The following is a 9,116-nucleotide window of genomic DNA, read 5'->3' on the forward strand; positions in this document are numbered from 1 at the left end:
ATTCTTACAACTCTGTGTGCCCGCACTGCCCATAAATGCACATGAAACAAACGGCTCAAGCACCAAACTCAGGTGTAATCTACTATTTTTCTAGAGGCTGCTCACTCAAACTGGTTGTCTAGTTAACATTACGGCTCTGTTTTTAGCCCGTTTCATAAAACAACAGAAAATACTACAACAAAAAAGCATAAACCCAACAAATGAAATGTGAAAATATCCTTTTCTATGTGGTCAAGAAAGCAAATCTTGAGTTTTGTTCATATCCTATGGGCCTATAAAACAAAACTCAGATGCACTAACAATTCATATACTCAAGACTCTAGTCACCTTCAGGAGAAGATGTAAACTACATATTTTGATATGCTGGATGAATATTTCAGAGGATTGATAATGAGTATGAATGAAATAAAGGGAACAAGCACAACATTCTACAGTACATCCTCTTCAAAAACTGTACATACATTAATTAATTCAACTCAGCTTCACAAAAAAGAAAAATTAGCACACTTCCAGTGCAAATCAATACAAAATATGACAATGGCATCTATTTCTGATACATATGAAATAGATGCAATACACGCAAAAAATATTCATGTTTAAGTTTAATAAAAATTGAGACACAAGAAAATGGCTCTTGGTTTGACTTTAGGAGTAAAATGATAGACAGAATGACAGGGAATGTTATATACTAGCTGATTGGGAGATTTGGGGGCAAAAAAAGTCATATTTTTGTGGACTAACGGTGATGCTGTAAAATGTCTGAAACGGGACTGGTGTACTGTCTCCTGTTGTAAGTCATTTGGTATCAGTGGTGTTGATGTGACTATTCCCAGAGAGCCAAATGTGCATCGCATCTGTCTCAGGTCAGACAACCGGTGAGAATATCAAATGACTGACAATAATTATAATTGAATAGACGTTGTCTCATCTGAAGAATGGAATCAAGCATTCATAATGTATGCCACTTAATGAATATTGCACATTGCATGCAACTTCCCGACCTACAGTATGAAATGGGACCTGTGAATGCAACACACACACACACACACACACACACACACACACACACACACACACACACACACACACACATACACACATACACACATACTCACACTCTTAAAGGTTTTGACCTCTAACTCCAGTCTTTTGGAGATGCCTATCTTACTGTTTGTTGTTTTCAAAACACACACTTGCCGTGCGGGAGGTTTAGTTGTTTACACTGCGGTCCCTCCTGGTGGTCAGTGGTTTAACATAACCTTTTTTCACACTTAGCAGAGAGGTGGGACATAGGGGCCTCCTGCCCTCATAGCACACTAAAGACAATACACACATGCAAAATGGCTTCATCTCTGCATCCGTCCATCAAGATATATGCAAATCTGTTGGATTATTCTTTTAAGTGCAACAAAATAGACGTACTGATATAAGGTTATGATACCATATAAATACCGTAGTTATACACATTTTGTATTGTAAATTGTGTATATTCATATAGAAAGGGATACTCTATAAGGAGGCAGCAGAAGGGGAGCAGCAATAAAGTGGTAGTGTTGCTGATCCTTGCAAACTTTCAAAACACATGTTTACATCCTTTAGATCTCCTAGTTTGTCATGCAGTATAAATAGACATCACCTCAAACTAATTTACAGAAAAGAATTTGTCCCAAAGCTCACAGACAGAATTAAAGACAGGATTACCACCCTCTGCTCCTGCATCACCTCACCACACAACTAAATAAACTGGTTGTAAACAAATCCTACAGAGGGTGTGAATCCTGCAATTAGTTTCTGTGTATGTGCAATGTTGCAGAGAATGAAGAAAGTGGTTTTCATAGGTGGGAAAGGTAAACCTAGTTAACTGTGTTGATCCTCAGCTTGAAAGACACTCTACCAGCGAACTTGTCTCTTTCACTCCCGATAGGAATGTTGTTGGCGTTGATCTTGCACTCGATGTTGACGTCTTGATTGACAGTGATGTTAAGGAACTTGACGGCAACTAAAGGCTGAGAGTAGTTCACCTGCAAAGAGAGATCCAAAGACATCTGTAAATGTAGGAATTTCCGTATCACATGGTACATGTCTAATAATCTGCCGATCTTACCTGAGCTTTCTTGCCATAGTAGGGGTAGTACATGAGGTTGAAAGTGCCATTTGGAGGGAAGTATAACATCTCTCCAATTTTGTCACTGTCTTCTTTCTGTAGGGGTGAAACAATTTTATCAGTTTCATACATGTTGGTGAAGAGGAGCTGAGCCCAACTAAACTCCATCTCTACTACATCTCTACATCAAACCTCATTACCCAACAAACCCACCCATCTACTCCAGTGGTCTATTTAATGAGAAACACCTCATCATGATATTTTTCACAGAGAACTACAATCTACAGTTCTGCTATACTGATATATGTCTAACTATAATCTAACCTCTACAAAATACAGATTTTGTCCTGTTCTTACCCATTCATCTTTGCCAACTCTGTATCTCTAAGAGTGAGCAAATTAATGGAGCACAATGAAAAGAAGGAAAAAGAGGAGAAGCATGCACAGCTGGTGTTAAATTAAAGAGTGGCATGCAACACAGGTGTGAGAATTGAAACAATGCAAACAAAGAATAGACATTAAAGGGAATGGAGACAAGTGATAGATGGGTGGCATATTGCAGATGAGAGTGAGTCACAATAAGTTTGAATGAGCTGAAATCCAAATTGTTATGTGAAGTCTTTCATTGTGAAAGACAAGGGAGATTACCTTTGCCCCACATGTGACATACGGAGCCTGTCCATCCTTTCCTGGCAGCATCCCAATCACCTGGTGGGACAGAAAGACAACATATCTGCATCATTATTCCCATCTCTATCTTGTTTAAAGAGAAATGTATATTTAAAATTGCCATTTCATATGGTTGAGGTCTTGATAAATCTTGATACTGATTTTCCTTCTTTTACTGGGATAATCTTTTCCTCATTCCCAACCACTTTCATTATCTCAGTCACTCTATGTCTCCTAGCAACACCATTCCTTTCCTTTTTCTCTTTCATACCCGATTCAGCTTGATGATGATACATGGCTGGCCATCCTGGTATCCATAGTAACGGTCACCGACTCCAGAGCAGTCCTCCAGAATGGTGCGGTTGAACTGACAGGAGCGCTTAGGGTTGTTCTTCACATCGCCGCTGTCATCCTGGACAAAGTAATGGTCTGGGGTGCACTCGTCATTTTTCTGGGCCTGGACGGAGTTGTTGTAGGCTGCAGGGGAGAGTGGGGGTGGGGTTTATTTTGTTAGGGGCTTATGACTCAACTAAAACCCCTGGTGCAAGGCAATCTCCAACCAACTGACTCAAAGGGAATTATCTCTTATTAGGTAAAAAAAAAAAAACAATTCAGTCTAGATCGTTGGATAATCCACAGCAGTAAGCTTTTTGAGTCACCACAAGCAAAGCCAAGAGAGGCAGACTTACGTGACAGGAAGTTGTCCAAGGCCTGAGCGTACATGTCCCAGCTCTCGGTTTTCTGGATGTTATAGACAATCTCAAAGGTCTCATCTGCTTTGGGTCTAATCACCATGCCTGTGATTGACAGAGAGATAGCACAGAGGTCATAGCACTGCGGCACAGACTCTGACCTGTTCTCCTGCAGTTCTTATTATTAGTAGCTACTGCACCTGGTGTGGTGAGCCTGTCTTGCCAGGTTGGTTTGTGATCATCCAAGGTCTGCAGCATTACATACATGGTGAGGGTAAACATGCCGGCCAGGAAGATGTAGAATAGTAAATAAAAGACCAATATAAGACCTGCAGACAGAGAGATTAGAGTTACATGCAATATTGATGAGAAATATAATAACATAATAGAACTAACAGATCAAAATAGTATAAATAGAGCATTTTAAACTCAGGTATCTCACTCAGGATAGGCAATAAATAGCCCTACAGCTAACACAAAGTATACCCTATAAATGGTGTATCATGCAATTTTAATTGACATTTAGAGTAAAGTAACTTCATTACTTAGTGTATACCTATAGAACAACATATTAGCAGCAACATATTATTCTCACATTACACAGTGAGTCCATATTTTAAGATAATGTGAAGCGTATGTGGTTAGTTGGTAGCTAGTTAGCTCTACAGCTAGGCTATCGCTAATGTTATTGTTAATTCAAGTAGTCATAGTTGTTGTTTGAAAAATGTTTGCAAATCTTTAAATATAAATGAAATTTTCTCTATATAGTTGTCTAAGGTCATGTTCTTACTTAGATATTAACATACAAGGTTTATAATCTATATACTTAGCCTAGCCACTTCTGCTTATTTCACCTCCTCCTCAGTGTTTAAACAGTTAGGATTTGTAGTCATTTCAATAGTTTTATGAATAGCACATAGGAACAATAAGGCATTGAGAATAACATTGTATTTTAAATAAGGAGAAAATGTTATGAGTAAAGTGGTTTGTCATTGACGCAAGCTGACAACAAAGCACTGCAAGCAACACCACTTCCCTTATTAACAGTTGATTGACATACAAATACAATATGAAGACATGTACTGAAAGACAGTTAAAACAAGAACCAGCTTTCACTATTTGATTATGTATTATGAAGGAAAACAGATTTTCAGGCATTATTCTTAGTACTGATTGTTCCATCCAGACTTCTCACTGTGCACTTGTTGAGCTGGCTGCTGTGTGTTTCAGTGATTTGTCATTTATGCATGAACGCTACATTAGACTAATCTCTTCAACTTTAGGTAAGTGCAGTCCATTTCCTAATTACCCCAATGCACAAACCCACTTTGAACAAATTATCTTACATCTGAGTTAATACCTGAATTGATTCATTTTAATGAAGTGTAATAGTGTTGTGTTTCTGTTGTCACTTTTTGACCAACCAAACAGAGCAGTTAATCCTCATTAAACTAGAGGCGCTTCATTCCATCTGCAACATCTGCCTCTCTCTGTCTCTCACTTGCACACAAACCCAAATCCCAAAGATACTTAGCATTTCATTATTATCAGGAATCAATTAAAATATCAAGGAGTCATTACATGTTCCACTAAATAAATGCTGTTAGTCCCCAAGCTCTTAACAATGTGAATTAAACCAGGATTGAATGGTTGGTTTCTGACCACTTTCATTGTAGAGTTGCACTGTCTACAGAGGGGGCAGGGACGATGACAGAAGGAGATACAGGAGGAGGGAGAACAAGGACCCCTGGAGACTGGGACACCGGGTCAGGAGATTACAGGCCTTCATAGACTATTACATGAACAGTGTAAGAGGACCATAGAGATAATGTTACATTAGAGTTTCTGCACTGAAACAATGGCTGCAATATTAATTTGATGATACTACTTCAATTTGTCATTTATCAAAATGGCTGCTTATATATTTTATGACGATCAACTAGTCAATGATCTAACTAGTTTCAGCAGTACTTAAAACATTAAATAAAATCAAAATGAATCTGCAATGTTGGAATACTCTGTTGCTCCCATGTTTTATTAATTGCACAGAGGTCAGATGAATCCTCTCTGAAAACAGTTTCAGTCATTAGAAAAACTCAGTGATGAGATGTTTCTTTCTTGGAATCATCAAATTCTTTTGAAACAGCTGCAATATCAGACATTCCTGTAGAGAGCCGGGAAACATAAATAGCATTTTCTATGACACATCCCCCATTTTAAGTATCAGCACCTGAGGCCTGCGTTGGGTAGCAGCTGAGTGCCTTGACCCTGTGCCTCTGCTGGATGGCCCCCAGTGTGGAGCTCACTCGCTCTGTCAGCAGGGTCGACTCTGCATCTGCCTCCCCACACAGCCAGGCTTACAGGAATCCATAACAAAATGTCAAGGGGAAGCTGCTCCATGGGGGGCCATCAAAGAGGGATATCTTGATGAATTAGATCATGTGTGCATGTTTTTTTGTCCTATTGTCTCTTGAATTGTTGCAGTAGGAGAAAGTGTAATTAATGGCTAAGGAAGATGACAGCGGGCATCCCGTCTGTAGCCTGGAAAAGGCCCAAGCTGAGTCATTAAATATATACAGAGTCAGGCTCAAGCCCCCAGACCAAGCTGGAGGCACTGCGGCAAGAGAAATCATAGATAAGACGTGAGAAAACAAAGTGTTAAAAGTGTTTCTCTCTGTCATCCAGAGTGGATGTTGTGCTAACTCAAATATGACACCACCCGGGGGACACTAAGATGTGCACATGTGCATACAGGGTCAAGCATGCAGGCAGGGTGGCTTCCCCCCTGGCAAAGAGGGTGTTAGGTTTACAGTCTGCACTCTCAATCCAGGCTGTTGATGGACAGTGAAGCATCTCTCTTTCATACTGGTTGAAAGCAAAGAACAAAAGGACAGGGAGGGATGGTTCAGCATCCTCTTCTTTCTTCAACGATAATGGCTGGAGGTGTCTCTTTTCTTTCAGAATAAATTAGGAGAGCATGCAAATGCTTTGTAAGCAGGCGATCAAACAGACCTCTGAACTGAAAACGAAATAGTCTAGAACGAATTGAAAGCTTTCAGCTGCGGTTTGTTTATTGTCAAACCATATTTTATCATATAAATGTGTGCAATCTTTCATTAAGATCATCGTGATTGTGTTCCCTATTGGATCCTGTTAGGCTCTTTTCCTCAGTTGCACTTGGTGTCTTTTGTTGTTTTGGAGGTGGGAGGCACAGAACACTAGTAAGTCCTTTTTTAAATAGAGGTACTGTAGTTGTTTGAACATGTTTGCCTAGTGTCAGCTGGTAGCAGTGTAACATCAAAATTGCAGGACTGCTCTACTTTATCAAGGCTATTTCCATATCATTACAGCTTTCTACACAAAGCAGAACACAGAAGGAAGTGTTCAGTGTTTCATCCTCAAAGAGGTCTTTGATCTGAGGCTCTGAACGTACATTATACTGAATAATTATTATGTGTGAACAACAAATTTGTCATTTAAACAGACTGGCAAGCTGACTAGGGAGTTGTCTTGCCTTTTTGCCCTGTATATAAAATAGATGAAGAAAATGGATGAATGGATTAAGGATAAAGCCACACTATCAAACAAGTGAAAGGCCAGTACTACAGTGAATGCATCATTAAGAAAGTGAGGAAGTGCTAAGGTGGAAAGCCAAGTTTAGCAGAACTACATGTGGTGACGAACTACAGAAATAGCCTAATTAGCGAGCCTTAGAGAGCACAGCTTAAAAAGGCCACCAGACCTTAAAGCACCTGGGACGCACTGAGCTGGATTAAGTCGTACACTGTGGGGGGATTCAAGCAAAGGAAGCTACAGTCAATGATTCCCAACTCTGTACTAATAGGACAAAGTCCATTCATGAAACAAAATCACCAGGATCATACTGTAAGTAAAAAGCATTTGCAGCATTATTCCATCAACAAATATTAAACTTCAGTGTCACTGAGATCACATTTCCAGAGAAAAGATCACAAATAGTCTAAATTCCTGAAAGTGATTGACTTTGCTAGAACTGACGTGCTGAATTGATACCTTCCCCATCAGCCAATGAAGTCATTAGATTAGGATTAAATCCCTCACTGATTTACACACACTGGGAGGGGCTGGGTTGGAGGTGATACAAATAGCATTTGGCCCTCGGCTTTACCCAGATTAAAACGCTCCAATGTCATTAGAACAGAGCCATATGCGCCCTATCATTTCATGAATCTTTCAGATAGTTGCAGCCTGCCTGCATGGCAGAAAAGAGGACAGTATGTGACAACAGCACTGTGTTTTGTAGAAACTGGGAATGGGATCATCCATGAAAATCTCGAGGGGGGAAAAGCCTGAAAATGAATGACATCATGTTGGCAAAACCCAAAGGCACATAAACCAATTTAATTTCAGTGAACAGCTATAACCTACCTAGAAGGAACCTTCCTCTGCGGCAGAACTGATGTCTAAAAGCCAACATCAGTGCTTCCACAGAGGGGAGCTGATGATCTGCACTTTGCAACAGAGTGGAATCTGTTTCAGCAAATGCTGCAGTAATCTGGCCATTTCAGATGTAAAATAAGAACATATGCCTCCACCCTTATGTTGAGCGCATTGCGCAGGGAAAGCGGTGTCATAAATTAATTAATAAAGAAAGAAACAGGAGGGGAGATGGGGAAAAAAATTCTCCGCCGGCTTCTACAGGAGCTGTGCCGCATTCAGATTTCAGCACCAGACAGCAGTAGACAGCGACAGCCATCTCACCTGAGCACTGAAGACAAATAATCCGCTGAAACAAGTCAAATGTATATTACATCGTACTTTACTTTACACATGCACAATTTAGAAGGAGCCCTCTCTTGAAGAATCGTGTTGATCCTTCAGCAAAGACTAAAATGACAGCGATCTGTTAAAAGAGCCAAGGGACCATATTTGCTGCATTGCTGTAGCTGGACAGTACTTACCCCAGCTGCTCGCCGTCCTGCCGAGAAACTCCCTCGTCCTGGGGTTCCATATAAACTCTTTCCAATCGCCTTGATCTCCATCCTTTGCCATTTTCTTATAAAAGTGCGACCACCACAAATGAAGTAGCCCTAATGCAATAAAACGCCGACTTGAGACAATCAGGCAGACAGCAGAGTGAGAACAGAGACAGAGAGGCAGAGAGAGGGCTCTACTGTACCACTACTGTACCTATGGGAAGCAGTTAAACAGCTCCACTTCAAATGAGGAGGAATGGGAGGAAAGACGCCACTGCAGCCTATCTGCACACAGGAAATAGTAAGAGGTGGTGGTCCTATACACTCAGCACAGACCTAGTAACTGCCCTCCCCCTGCTCTTGTCTGCATTCCGCAGAGTTTTGATGAGTGGTGCAGAAATCTAGTGATACTGCGGTAAAGCACTCCCTCCGCCTCCCTTTACACTTACCCCCCGCCCTCTGCAACCCCCTCCCACCCGCTCTGCAAAGCCAGCTCCCTCCTCCTCTACCCCGCCACCCCACCCAAGCCTGGCCAATCATCTGCAGCGCATCCTGCTTCCCCGCGGTCCCGACACGTGAAAGACAACCCCGTCAGCAAATCGTGGGGTGGCTGAGGGCAAAATTTTATTGGCTCCCAGGCCCGACTCGTTGTGTCTCTAAAGAAAAATGAATATCCATCTGATTTATCTACAGAAT

The 9,116-nt window shown here is 41.0% G+C and overlaps 1 protein-coding gene across 2 annotated transcripts; it reads right to left on the bottom strand.

Annotated features, from left to right (window-relative positions):
• Positions 1-1,776: 1,776 nt before the first annotated feature.
• On the bottom strand, positions 1,777-8,496 carry atp1b2b (ATPase Na+/K+ transporting subunit beta 2b). Of its 2 annotated transcripts, XM_053332024.1 has the most exons (8): positions 8,406-8,496; positions 3,666-3,794; positions 3,463-3,570; positions 3,045-3,250; positions 2,753-2,812; positions 2,462-2,488; positions 2,105-2,200; positions 1,777-2,021 (listed from the first exon to the last, which is right to left on the bottom strand). In XM_053332024.1, the coding sequence occupies exons 1-8, from the start codon at positions 8,494-8,496 to the stop codon at positions 1,854-1,856; spliced, it is 885 nt and encodes a 294-aa protein (XP_053187999.1). In that variant the 3' UTR covers positions 1,777-1,853. The 2 variants fall into 2 exon arrangements, with proteins under 2 accessions (XP_053187999.1, XP_053188000.1); XM_053332025.1 differs by lacking the exon at positions 2,462-2,488.
• Positions 8,497-9,116: the final 620 nt, after the last annotated feature.

This window comes from Scomber japonicus, chromosome 13 (assembly GCF_027409825.1).
Source record: "Scomber japonicus isolate fScoJap1 chromosome 13, fScoJap1.pri, whole genome shotgun sequence".
Lineage (NCBI taxonomy): Eukaryota > Metazoa > Chordata > Actinopteri > Scombriformes > Scombridae > Scomber > Scomber japonicus.

What these genes read in the sequence shown, in the direction of transcription:
- atp1b2b (XM_053332024.1), bottom strand. Translation starts at nt 8,496, where the DNA reads ATGGCAAAGGATGGAGATCAAGGCGATTGGAAAGAGTTTATATGGAAC. An exon ending in AGACAGGCTCACCACACCAG is followed by an intron (nt 3,571 to 3,665) that starts GTGCAGTAGCTA and finishes TGTCAATCACAG; the next exon opens with GCATGGTGATTAGACCCAAA. An exon ending in CTTGGACAACTTCCTGTCAC is followed by an intron (nt 3,251 to 3,462) that starts GTAAGTCTGCCT and finishes TCTCCCCTGCAG; the next exon opens with CCTACAACAACTCCGTCCAG.